General features: G+C 42.4%; 1 protein-coding gene across 1 annotated transcript; it reads right to left on the bottom strand.

Annotated features, from left to right (window-relative positions):
* Positions 1–5,493: 5,493 nt before the first annotated feature.
* LOC112742555 (uncharacterized) lies at positions 5,494–8,822 on the bottom strand. The gene is made up of 3 exons (XM_025791796.1): positions 8,442–8,822; positions 7,743–8,390; positions 5,494–5,559 (listed from the first exon to the last, which is right to left on the bottom strand). Exons 1-3 carry the CDS (start codon positions 8,820–8,822, stop codon positions 5,494–5,496), a joined length of 1,095 nt encoding a protein of 364 aa, XP_025647581.1.
* Positions 8,823–12,827: the final 4,005 nt, after the last annotated feature.

The following is a 12,827-nucleotide window of genomic DNA, read 5'->3' as shown; positions in this document are numbered from 1 at the left end:
TTATTCCATGCTCCTTCCACTCATGCATGCTTCTTTCACTCTTCTTAGCGATTTTTGCCCTATAACTTCTGAAACCACTTAACAAACGGATCAAGGCATCGAATGGTAATAGAGGAGGATTATAATATATCAATTTTGGTGCACAAAAAGCATGTTTTCATCTATAAAGCAAAGTTGGGAAAGGAACACAAAATCATACAGTTTTATATGAATAAGTGTGGAAGATCATTGATAAAACCCTTAAATTCTATACATGATAAACCCTAAAAACGGGATTTATCAACCTCCCAACACTTAAAGTATATCATGTCCTCATGCTAAAAGGAGAGCAAAAGACCAAAGGATCACAAGAGAGGGAGACTCATGGGATGCAGTCTACCTACATGAATACAACTAGGGTGTATGCCACTATCTACTTGGTCAAGAGCAATTCAATCTTCTTAGGACACATATATATATGCACATAGGGCAAAATGATGGGCAATGTATGAATTCTACCAATTTTTGTCATCAAAGTGAAATATGCAAAGCTTGCGTGAAGAACGTTCGCAAGAGCCGGGAACAAGGAATCGAGCTTCGAACCCCTCACCGGAAGTGTTTGCACTCTATCCACTCGGTGTATAGGGTTGACCACTCAATCCTCTCCTACTTTATGCTCTTCCAAAATTTGTTCTTCCTCTAACAATCAACAATTGTTCTATGCATGCATACATATATCATGAAGTCTTTCCTTAGGTTGTAATGAGGTTAGGGTTAAGGTAGGGTTATATATTTGGCTGAGTGGGCTAGAGGTTGAATCCTTTGATTAACTTAAGCTCCCCTCCTAGCCTATATAACATCCTATACAATTATGTACTAACCTAACTACCCACTCCTCACTGTTTCACATACTCATGCTTTCACTTTTGATCATTACACATATGCATCGATTTGTCTTTGAGTCTTACTTTGGGGCATTTTGTCCCCTTTTTATTGCTTCTCTTTTTTTTTTCTTTCTATATTTTTTTTCTTTTCTTTTTCCTTCTTTTTTTTTCAAACTACATACAAGAGTATCAATGCATAAGGTCTATATATTTAATCAATCACATGAGTATGTATCTACTTCCCAATATTTTAACAATAACATGCTTTTACCTCAACCGATGCTCCCTCCCGTTTTCCCACACTTGGATGGCACACACGCACTAGCCTAAACTATTCAAGGATTCAATTAGGGACATTCATGGTTTTCCGCTTTTGGCTTGTGATGTGCTAAAATTAAGAATAAGTGGGTTAAGCGTATGCTCAAAATTGGTTGCAAAAGTTGTTATAAAGTAAGGTCATTTGGGTAAGTGGCTAAGTGGATTGATGGCCTCAATCATGTACATGCGTTTATACATATAACTATGGACATATAGAGTCAAACAAATTAAGGATCAAAATCATAGAGAGAGAACAATGCTCACAAGAAGGGAAGTAAGTGGCTAGAAGATGTAGCCACGCAATTAGGCTCAAAACTCGCTTGTGTTCTTGGCTCAAACTCCATGTTCCAAATTACATTCTTCAAATAAGTTTAGCATCAAATGTTTTCAAAACTGGTAGGGTTGCCCTAAAATTCTTGCTTCCTAGGAGAGAAGTCATTACTCTAACCAAGTGGACTTATTAAGAGATAACTAACATGCAAGGGATGTCAAATGCAATCTATCCTACTTAACAAAAGAGATTCAAAATTTATTCAGGTGTTACCTATGAAGACCGGTCGACCGACCGACCTCTCCACACATAGAAGTTAGCACGGTCCTCCGTGCCTTGAGTGAGACGCAGTGGTTGATCGGCTTCCGAGTGTCCATCATCTTCTCCATTATCGCTATCTTCATTGTCGGTGCCGGTGGATGTGGAGATTTCCGATTCTTCCATAGGTGGTTCTAAATAACTTAAAAGCTTCTTGATAAAAGTGTATCGGCGTTGGTTGCACCGCTCATAACGATCAAGCTTCTTGTGGAGGTCGTCTATGCGTTGCATGGATGATTTTGGTGGTGTGATTGGGGTAGTGGGAATGCTCATGGGAATGGCTAAGTTTGGATCCTCGGTGTACACCGGAGGGTAAAGATATCTCCCGTTTGGAATAATATCGCCGTCTATCGGGATCATGGCCCTCCGATCCTTGGTCTCTCGGAGGACACCGGCTGCGGCAACTAAGTCGGTCACTAGAGCGGGAAAGGTAGGTTCCCCTTAGCGTGGATGCGGCCCATAGCTTGGCGAATGAGACAGAGAATATGAACCGGTCTCTTTGTGAGGACACACCAAGCCAACAAGGCTAACTCAGCAGTGATAGATGAGCCATGGGTGCTTGGGAGCACATAGTGGGCTAGAATTTGGGCCCATGCCTGAGCCTCTCTAGTGAGAAAATGTGTGCCAATGCCCTTGGGCCTCGGCCTCATCCTCCCTCAAATCCAAAATGATTCGGGTATAGCAATGACCTTGAGGATGGCATCCCAATCAAATCGTGCCAACAAAATCTCTTGATATGCATCAATCCCCCCCGCTAATGGTCTGGTCTTAAGCACACTTTGAATGGCCTCCTCTGTGACGGAAACTTGTCTTCGGTGCACAAATACCGATGTGAGGGATGAGGAGTGGTAATTGGTATAAAATTCTATCACCCAAGACAAGTTTGCTTCACGTGGCTTCCTCAATAGGAACTCCCATTGTCACCGCTCGATGCGGGGCATGACAAGAGGAATGACCTGAGCCGGAGGGGCTAGAAGGGGCTCCGCATGGTAGTTCCTTACTTTGATCAAGGGGTAGGCAAGTACACAATAGCGGTTGGGAAACTTGTTCGGGTCCCTTGCCGGATTGTTTTTTTCTAAAACATCAATGTTAGCCACGCTCCTTGTCTTATTGAGGAGGGGCTTGGCTCTAGGTGCTTGTTGTGCTTTGCTAGTGGACCGGGGAGGTGCCTTCTTGGATGCCTTCCCTTTGTCTTTCTTGACAACCATCCTAGAAAAGAGGGAAAGGTGGAAAAATTAAACTTAAAGAAGCACCAAGAAATAACAATCATGCAAGTGAAAAGCATAAGAGAATATGTGGCTTAGATACATGACAGCTGCAACATGTAACTAAGGTAACAATAAAAAAACATGGCTAATCATTAGCATGTGAAGTATGAGTAGTATAGGCATGCAAACAATAAGCATGAGAAGCATACACTCTTAACATTAATACAAGAGGCAAGAAATTGGGGATGAGCATGTAAAAAGGGGCAAGAAGAGCATTAAACTCGATTCATATGAGAACAAGCAAGTGACTGAGAAAGAACACTAAAATAGAAGAGCTAAGTCAAATACAACTCCAAAAAGTCATGTGGGTCCTCCATCAAATACTTGGTGTGCATTCTCTTTTATGACAAAAGATGAGAGAAGGGTTACAATGTAACATCCCATAAAGCATCATCAAACATCATAGCATACCACACATTGTAAGGAAAAGCAATTAAGACAAACCAACTCATCAATGCAAGAGTAATCTCCACTAGTAATACCCATAAGAAAATAAAGAAAAAGAAAGAAAATCTAACAAACAAAGAAAACATGAATAGGAATCAACTAAGAGGAAGAGTAAGGGAATGTAACTAATGAAGAGGAGGAAGAAAAAGAGAGATCTAAACAAGAAAAGAGATGAGCGGTACCTTGAGAAGGAGAGGAGAAATGGGGTATGTAAGTGAGAGAGGAGATAGTGAGGAGTATGAGAGAGGAGAAGGGAAAGAGAGGTGTGGGACCGCCGGAGGTGGTGGTTGTTGCCGGTGGTGGCGGTTGAGAGGTGGTAAGAGGGTAGAAGAAGTGTAGAAGAGAAATGAAGGTAAGAAGAAAGGGGGGAGGGGGGAATTGAAGAGAGAAAGGCGCGCTCTTAAAGCAATGGGGACGCGAGACCGGTGCGCACGCGCCATGCATGCGTGCACATGCATGGGCAGAAATCAGTAGGGGCGCGGACGCGTACAGTGCGCGTACGCACAAAGAGGTAAAATGCAGGTGTGCTCGCGAGCGCCAGGTGCGCGTGCGCGTGCATCTGAGTTGTGCTCTCAGCACAAATTGGGCACAACTTTAGCTCAAATCTCGGGAAAAAGTACCAGAGGATGAATTTTTACAATCGACGCGGACGCGCACGGTGCTCTGGCGTGTCGATATGCATTTTGTTTGAAGTGCGCGTGCTCGCCAGGTGCACGTACGCGCGAGTCAAGTTGGGCCATTAGCATGGTATTAGCCCAACTTGGGCATAAGAGTCGGGAAAATGGCCTAGGATTGCATTTTGCAATATCGGCGCGGACACGGCTAGTGCGCGTACGCGCGCTTTTGCACAAATGGGCCATGGGCGCGTTCGCGCTAGGTGTGCGCACGCGCGAGTGTTGTCGTGCCTGGGGCTCAGAATTTGCCCATAATTTGCACAACTCTCTGGAAAATGACCCAGGAGCTACAAATGTGTATGGGCGCGTACGCGCATAGTGCGCGCACGTGCACCTCCCCCCTTTTTTTTTCCAGAGACACGAAGAATGCCTAATTGTCATGAATTTAGTGGTTAAACAAGCCAAAAGGGTCAAAAACACCCAAAAATCAATGTAATACCCAAAGATGGGGTGTTCTTCTACCACATAATCAATCCATCCATTGAGAAATCAATGCAAATCTTCATGAACAAGTTATCTAAGGTATTCATAATCAAATCTTAGCCAAACAAAACTATAGCTACGCAATCACAAAACAATAAAGGATTCAAGAATTATGTACAAAAGGTAAAAAGGGTAGATCTCACCATGGTGGGGTGTCTCCCACATGGCACTTTTGTTTAATGTCCTTAAGTTTGACTTTCACTAGCTCATTGCTCCTTGCCAAGAAGTGCATCTTTCAAAAGGAATACCTTAATCTCCTTGTTGTTTTTTATTTGCTCACCATGATACAACTTGAGACGGTGCCCATTGACCTTGAAGATATCTGGAATTGAGGGATGGCGCAAATGGTAAACCCCATAGGCCTTCTCTACTTGATATGGGCCCTCCTATTTTGACCTTAGTTTTTCGGGCAACAATCTCAATCTAGAATTGTAAAGGAGGACTAGATCGCCGGCTCTAAATTCTTTACCTCTTATGTTCTTGTCATGCACGGCTTTCATTTTCTCCCTGTAAAGTCTAGAATTCTCATAAGCTTCAAGCCTCAAACATTCCAACCCCGCTAATTGTAGCTTCCTCTCAACTCCGGCTCCACCCAAACTTGGATTGCACTCCTTGATGGCCCAATATGCCTTGTGCTCTATCTCCATCGGTAAATGGCATGTTTTGCCATACAGCATATGCCATTCGGTAGTCCCATAATGCATCAGTGAGCTTAGCACTCCAATCTTTCCTCTTGGGTTTCACAATTCTTTCCAAGATGCGTTTAATCTCCGGATTGGAAACCTCGGCTTGGCTGTTTGTTTGTGGGTGGTAGGCCATTGCTACTTTATGCATGATGCCATATTTCTTCATTAGCCCTTCCATTCTCTTATTCCAAAAAATGTGAACCTTGGTCGCTCACGATTGCTCGTGGCGACCTAAATATACAAATGATGTTATTTCTCACAAAGGAAAGGACCACATTAGCATCGTCCGTCCGGGTGGGTATTGCTTCCACCCATTTGGACACATAATCAACGGCAAGTAGAATGTAGAGAAAACTATTAGAATTTGGGAATTGCCCCATGAAGTCTATTCCCCACACATAAAAAATCTCACAAAATAGCATGGTTTGTTGGGGATTTCATCCTTCTTGGAGATATTACCAAATCTAATGCATTGAGAACAAGATTTACAAAAATGAGAAGAGTCCTTGAAAAGAGTTGGCCACCAAAATCCACAATCTAGGATTTTTCTTGCCGTTCTTTGCGGTCCAAAATGGCCTCCTCCTTCGGAGGAGTGGCAAACTTCCAAGATTGAGTGGAATTCGGTTTGTAGAATGCACCTCCGAATTACTTGATCCGCCCCACATCTCCAAAGGTATGGGTCGTCCCACACATAGTATTTGGATTCGCTTTTTAGCTTATCCCTTTGATGTTTGGAGAGATTAGGAGGGAAGGAGCGAGACACCAAGTAATTCGTGATTGGCGCATACCAAGGAATGGTTTCTGAGATTTCATGTAAGCCCTCAAAGGGAAAAGAGTCATTAATAGGAGTGGTATCGCCTTTAGTGTATTCAAGGCGACTTAAGTGGTCCACCACTAGGTTTTGCGTACCACTCCTATCCTTAATTTCCAAGTCAAACTCTTGCAACAATAAAACCCATCTAATCAATCTCGGTTTGGATTCTTTCTTAGCCAACAAATACTTTAACGCCGCATGATCCGAGTACACTACCACTTTTGAACCAAGTAAATATGCTCGGAACTTGTCCAAGGCAAAAACTATGGCCAAAAGTTCTTTTTCGGTGGTAGTGTAGTTGGATTGGGCTCCATCTAGTGTTTTTGATGCATAGGCTATGACATATGGAATCTTACCCTCACGTTGTGCTAACGCGGCTCCCACGGAAAAATTAGAAGCATCACACATTATCTCGAATGGCCAACTCCAATCCGGCCTTTGCACGATGGGAGCTTGGGTCAATGCTACCTTGAGCTTATCAAAAGCCTCCATGCATTCCTTGCTTAGATCAAACTCAATGTCCTTTTGCAATAACCTTGAGAGAGGCAATGCTACCTTACTAAAGTCCTTTATAAACCTTCGATAAAATTCTGCATGTCCAAGGAAAGAATGGACTTCCTTCTCGGAGGAGGGGTAAGGCAAGCTAGATATAACATTACTCTTTGCTGGATCTATGAAAATACCATCCTTGGAAACAATATTTCCTAAAACAATCCCTTGCCTAACCATGAAATGGCACTTCTCAAAATTCAAGACAAGGTTAGTTTTAGTACATCTTTCCAAGACTTTTTCAAGGTTATCCAAGCAATGATCAAAAGAATCACCATATGCCGTGAAGTCATCCATGAATACCTCCATGCATTGCTCTAGAAAATCCGTAAATATGCTCATCATGCACCTTTGGAAAGTTGCCGGTGCATTGCATAAGCTGAATGGCATACGCTTCTAGGCATAAGTTCCAAAGGGGCAAGTAAATGTTGTTTTTTCTTGGTCCTCTAGAGCAATGTGTATTTGAAAGTATCCCGAATAGCCATCTAGAAAGCAATAATGGGATTTACCAGATAATCGATCGAGCATTTGATCAATAAACGGAAGTGAAAAATGATATTTTCTAGTGGCCGAGTTCAACCTTCGGTAGTCTATGCTTACTCGCCAAGAGTTTTGCACCCGTGTTGCTATGAGCTCCCCGCTTTCATTCTTGATTGTGGTTACCTCGGACTTCTTTGGCACAACTTGAACGGGACTCACCCATTCACTATCCGAAATGGGGCAGATGATGTCCGCCCGAGTAACCGGGTTACCTCCTTCTTGACAACCTCCAAAATGGTAGGATTCAATCGTCTTTGAGGTTGTCTTACGGGTCTAGCTTCTTCCTCTAAAAGATCCGGTGCTCACACACTTGGGGACTTATCCCCACTAGATCCGCCAAGCTCCAACCTATTGCCCTTTTGTTTTTCCTTAAAACACCTAGCAACTTCTCTTCTTGTTGAGGATTTAGTTCCCTTGCTATAATCACTGGGAACTTGTGGGCTTCATCAAGGTATGAGTACTTTAGGTGGGGCGGTAGTGGCTTCAATTCTAGCTTTTGCTCTTGGCTTGCCACTTGAACTTCTTCACTTGGGTCTTCACTATTTTCTTCAATCATATGTTTCTCATCTAGCTTTGCATAATGCACTTCGGCCACAATGTTGTCAATCAAGTCACATTGGAATATGGAGTGATTCTCCAGTGGATGCCTCATTGCTTCCTCTAAGCTAAAACTTACAACTCTCCCATCTATCTCAAATGAGTAGGTTCCCAAATAGGCATCCAACTTGAACTTAGAGGTTCTCAAAAACGGCCTCCCAAGTAGGATAGATGATGTCCTTTCGGATTCACTTGGTGGCATCTCGATGATATGGAAATCAATTGGAAATATCAAACCCTTTATGTTGACCAACACATCCTCCGTAATACCCGTCACGGTTATTATGCTCTTGTTTGCCAAGACAAACCTAGCCGCTGACCGCTTCAACGGTGTGAGCTTCAAAATATGATAAACGGAGAGAGGCATAATGCTAACGCATGCACCAAGGTCACACATACAATCAATGAATTGGACTCCATCAATGACACAAGAGACTAAATAAGGACCCGGATCAACACACTTTTCCGGCATGGCTCCCATCAAAGCCGAGATAGAACTCCCCAATGGAATAGTTTCTAACTCATGAATTCTATCTTTGTTCATACACAAGTCTTTAAGAAACTTCGCATATTTGGGTACTTAATGTATAGCATCAAAGAGAGGGATAGTTACCTCTACTTTCTTGAACATCTCTACCATTTTTGGGTCAAGTTCCACACACTTCTTAGCCTTTCTTACCAATGTAGGAAATGGACTTGGTTGAGCCACTTCCTCTAAGACTTGCTCCTTTCTAGGGACTTCACTCCTTGGTTTAGGGTCTTCATCTTCAACTATCACTTGTGCTTCTTCCTCCTCTTCAATTTCTTCTATCTCAACTCCATTCTCCTCTTGAGTGACTATCATTGGACTAGGTGTCTTTGAGTCCCTTTCTTTCAATTGAGTTCCGGACCTCAAGGTTACGGCGTTGATGCCATCCTTGGGGTTGGATAGAGGTTGAGAAGGTATGGCACTAGAGTTTGGAGCTTGAGGAGTAGAGGTATAATGTGGCTCCATGCGAGCAATGAGAGCTTGGAGAGTGGAAGTAAGACCATTAAAACTTGAGTTGAATGTATTTTGAAGTTCCTTTTGCCCTTGGAGTATGGATCAGAGTGTGTCATCTTGATTTGGAGAAGTGGAAGGATAGGTGATTTGTGGTGCTTGTGATTGGTTGGGTGGAAGTGGTTGTCTATGAGGTGGTATGTAGGTTTGGTAGTTTCTTCCTTGGTTTGGTTGTTGATTTGGAGGGTTTTGTCAGTAGCGGTTTTGTGGAGTGTTGTTGTTCCACCTTTGGTTGCCTCCATTCTCCTTACCTCCTTGTTGATAATTGTCCTGCCAACCTTGGTTGGAGTTATCCCTCCAACCTTGCTTAGAGTTGCTACTCCCTTGGCTATAGTTGCCTCCTTGTTGGGGATACCCTTGGTTATAATTGCTCCCTTATGAATGGTATCCTTGATTAGCACGTTCATAGTAGGAGCGATCATAAAAGTTGTGGGTAACCGCTAGAGTGTTATCCTCTTGGAGACTTGGACATTCATATGTATAGTGGGAGTAGTATGAGCAAATGCCACATACTTTTGTGGCACCAATTGTTGACATTGTTGGTTTTGAGGAGGTGGTGGTTGTTGTTGGGATGGAGGTTGTTGTTGTTTCACTTGGAGTTGCTTTAGAAGAGTTGTTATCTCACACAAGGTCTTAGTAAGGGTAGCGGTCTCACCATTAGAAGAAACTTCATTCACGGCCTTTGGGCGATTGACTCTCCGTCTAGCATGTTGAGTGGACTCGGCCAAGTCGGTAATGAGTTGCCATGCCTCCTCCGCCGTCCTATACTTTGACAAAGAACCGTTGCTTGAAGCATCCAATAAATTATTATCTTGCTCCCTCATGCCTTGGCAGACATAGCTAAGCAATACTTGAGTGTCAATCATGTGGTTGGGACATGAGTCAAGAAGTTTGCGGAACCACTCCCAATATTCATATAAATTTTCCATTTCACCTTGTACGATACAAGAGATCTCCTTCCTTAGCTTGTCCGTCATTTCTACAGGTATGAATTTATCAAGGAATTCTCTCCTAAGCAAGTCCCAATCGGAGACAACATCACTAGGTAAGGTGTAAAACCACTCCTTGGCTCTTTCCTCAAGAGAGAAAGGGAAGGCAAACAACCATATGGCCACTTCATCGGATCCTTCCTGCCTAGTGGTTGAGCATACACCATGAAAGTCCTTGAGGTGTCTAATTGGATCTTGTGCGGGAAGTTGATGGAACTTTGGTAGAAGATTGATGGGAGTGGTCTTGAGTTCAAAGTTTGCATTCAAGTTGGGATGAAGAAAGAAATGCAAGTATCCAATTACAAACAAACAATCAAGAGAGAAATGCAAGTATCCACATATTAACATATTCACACTAACCAATAGAATGGCACACATAAGCAATTCCCCGGCAACGACGCCATTTTGATGAACGAGATTATTCGTATGCCGGTTAGAAATTAACAATGAAGCCAATCGTGAGTATAGTCTAACCAACACGCAAATATCGCACCAAATAATTCTAAAATCTATGACCGAGAGTATTGATCCTGGGTCATTCTCCCTAGGAATTGCCTTAGAATGAACATCATTGATTAGGAAGTCTTTTGTGGTTTTGAGAGTTGGTGCAAGAATCGAAGCTAATAAAAGTAAACAACAATTAATTGAGATAAAAGTCTTGGCTAGGGGTAAGTATTAGAAGTTCCATCATTATAGCTTCCTTCAATTGTGGTAAGAATTGATTATTGTTTCACTTAGTTAACCCCCTAATAATGGAGGAAAGTCAAGTGAGAGTAACTAACTTGAGTCACAAGTCCTAGTCTCACCCTAGGGAAGTATAGCTTTAGTGCACTCCAAGTCAATTAGCAATTCTCAATTCCTAGTCAACAATTGATATCCACTACTCAAGTGTCTCCAATAACTCAACCCCTAAGCCAAGTGAGAGAAATCTACTCCATAGCTAGGGTTGTCATTATCACAAACAATTGGTAGGCAATCATAAAAGACATGATGTAATTGAGAGAAGAGAATTAAATTAAAGCTATCTAATCCAAACAATAATCAACAATCAAGCAATTGAATGAAATTTCACAATTCATTAATTAAAATTCAAGTAACAAAGTCATAAATCTAGATCTAAGAGATTGAATCAAAAGATCATTAATTGAGAGTAGAAGAAGAGTAGATCTACAACTTGTATCAAAGTAAAAGTGAATTAGCAATGGATCTCACCAAGAAATCAAAGGAGAATCGCAATGGAGAAAGTGAAATCCTAAAGAGAAGTTGGAGTTTCTCTCTTTAAAAGCAAAATGTAACTAACTACCCAAAATATCTAAAACTCTCACTCATTATCCTAACCCCCCTAATCCTTGGTCTTCTTAAGGTTTTTCCTCCAAAATTCTGCTCCAAAACTGGGCCTGGAATCCCCTGAAATCGCTGGTCACGTTTTTCTTTTAAAAAATCACGTGCGCATATCGGCGCGTACGCGCACAGTACGCGTACGCGCACCTGGGGTTTTTCGCAATCTACGCGCAAGCCTGCAGTGCACGCGCGTGTCATAGGAAATATAGCCCAGCCATATAAGCGCGCCGGCTTGTCGTTCGGCTCCACTGTGCCAGCTCAGGGGGTACGCATCCGCGCGTACGCGTAAGGTGCGCGTGCGCCCATGTCCAAATTTCAAAACTTTAATTTATTCCATGCTCCTTCCACTCATGCATGCTTCCTTCACTCCTCTAAGCCATTTTTGCCCTATAACTTTTGAAACCACTTAACAAACGGATCAAGGCATCGAATGGTAATAGAGGAGGATTACAATATATCAATTTTGGTGCACAAAAAGCATGTTTTCATCTATGAAGCAAAGTTGGGAAAGGAGCACAAAATCATGCAGTTTTATATGAATAAGTGTGGAAGATCATTGATAAAACCCTTAAATTCTATACATGATAAACCCTAAAAACGGGGTTTATCAAAGCACTGTTTCCTTCTCATGCCAGTTTCTCTTTTTGTTGATGAGCTCCTTCCGAAACTTTGCATATAGAGGCATCTGCTCTAATGCTTCAGCAAGTGGGATATTAATCTCCAGCTTCTTGAAGACCTCAAGTAACTTAGGGAATTGTTGATCCTTGAGTTCTTTTTGTAGTCTTTGAGGATATGGCAGAGGAGGTGTGTAAGCCTTCACAACCTTCTTCTGTTCTTGTGATGATTCCTCCATGACTTGTTTCCCTTTCCTTGAAGCTTGGAGCTACTCATCTTTTTCTTTAAGCTTCTCTTGCTCATGTTTGTTTGCTGTCATCTCTTCCTTGCTGCTGGTCTCATCTTTCTCAGCTGGCCTTTTGTCATTCTCCATAGGCTTCTTGTTGACTTCTTTATCATTCACCAAGGTTCTTCCGCTTCTTAATTGAATGGCTTTGCATTTTTCTTTGGGATTTGGAATGGTATCACTTGGGAGTGAGCTTGTTGGTCTCTCAATCATTGCTTGCTTGGATAGTTGCCCAATCTGCCTTTCTAAGTTTCTCATTGAGGCTTCATGATTCTTGCTGGTCATCTCCTGATGTTTCATCATCTTTTTCATCAGTATCTCCAAGTTTGAGATCCTTTGAGCTTCTTGTGGTATCTGTGGCTGATTGTGGAATGTTGAGGGTGTATGATAGTTATTTTGGTTAGTGGCTGGGTTATTGGGTGGATAATGGCTGGAATTGGGGTAGTTATTTTGGGGTTTTCTATATGGATTGTGGTTAGTATTTTGCTGGTTATGGTTAGTGTTTCTTGAGTTGTTCTAGTTTGAGTTCTTCTGCCAAGGCTGCTGGTTTTGATTGTCTCCACATCTCAAATTGGGATGGTTCCTCCAAGAGGGGTTGTATGTGTCTCTATGGAATTCATTTTGGCTGGATCCTTGGTTGTGCATGTAGTTTACTTGTTCCTGCTGCTGATCTTCACAATTTTCCTCATTTTGTCCCCACCCAGCTGGTGGTTGATTGGTGATATTTAC

The sequence above is a fragment of the Arachis hypogaea genome, chromosome 14, assembly GCF_003086295.3.
Source record: "Arachis hypogaea cultivar Tifrunner chromosome 14, arahy.Tifrunner.gnm2.J5K5, whole genome shotgun sequence".
Lineage (NCBI taxonomy): Eukaryota > Viridiplantae > Streptophyta > Magnoliopsida > Fabales > Fabaceae > Arachis > Arachis hypogaea.
This window is presented reverse-complemented; position numbering and strand designations above follow the sequence as displayed.

What these genes read in the sequence shown, in the direction of transcription:
- LOC112742555 (XM_025791796.1), bottom strand. Translation starts at nt 8,822, where the DNA reads ATGGAGCCACATTATACCTCTACTCCTCAAGCTCCAAACTCTAGTGCC. An exon ending in AGATGTTCAAGAAAGTAGAG is followed by an intron (nt 8,391 to 8,441) that starts GTAACTATCCCT and finishes AAATATGCGAAG; the next exon opens with TTTCTTAAAGACTTGTGTAT. An exon ending in CAAGTGAAGAAGTTCAAGTG is followed by an intron (nt 5,560 to 7,742) that starts GCAAGCCAAGAG and finishes TTGTATATTTAG; the next exon opens with GTCGCCACGAGCAATCGTGA.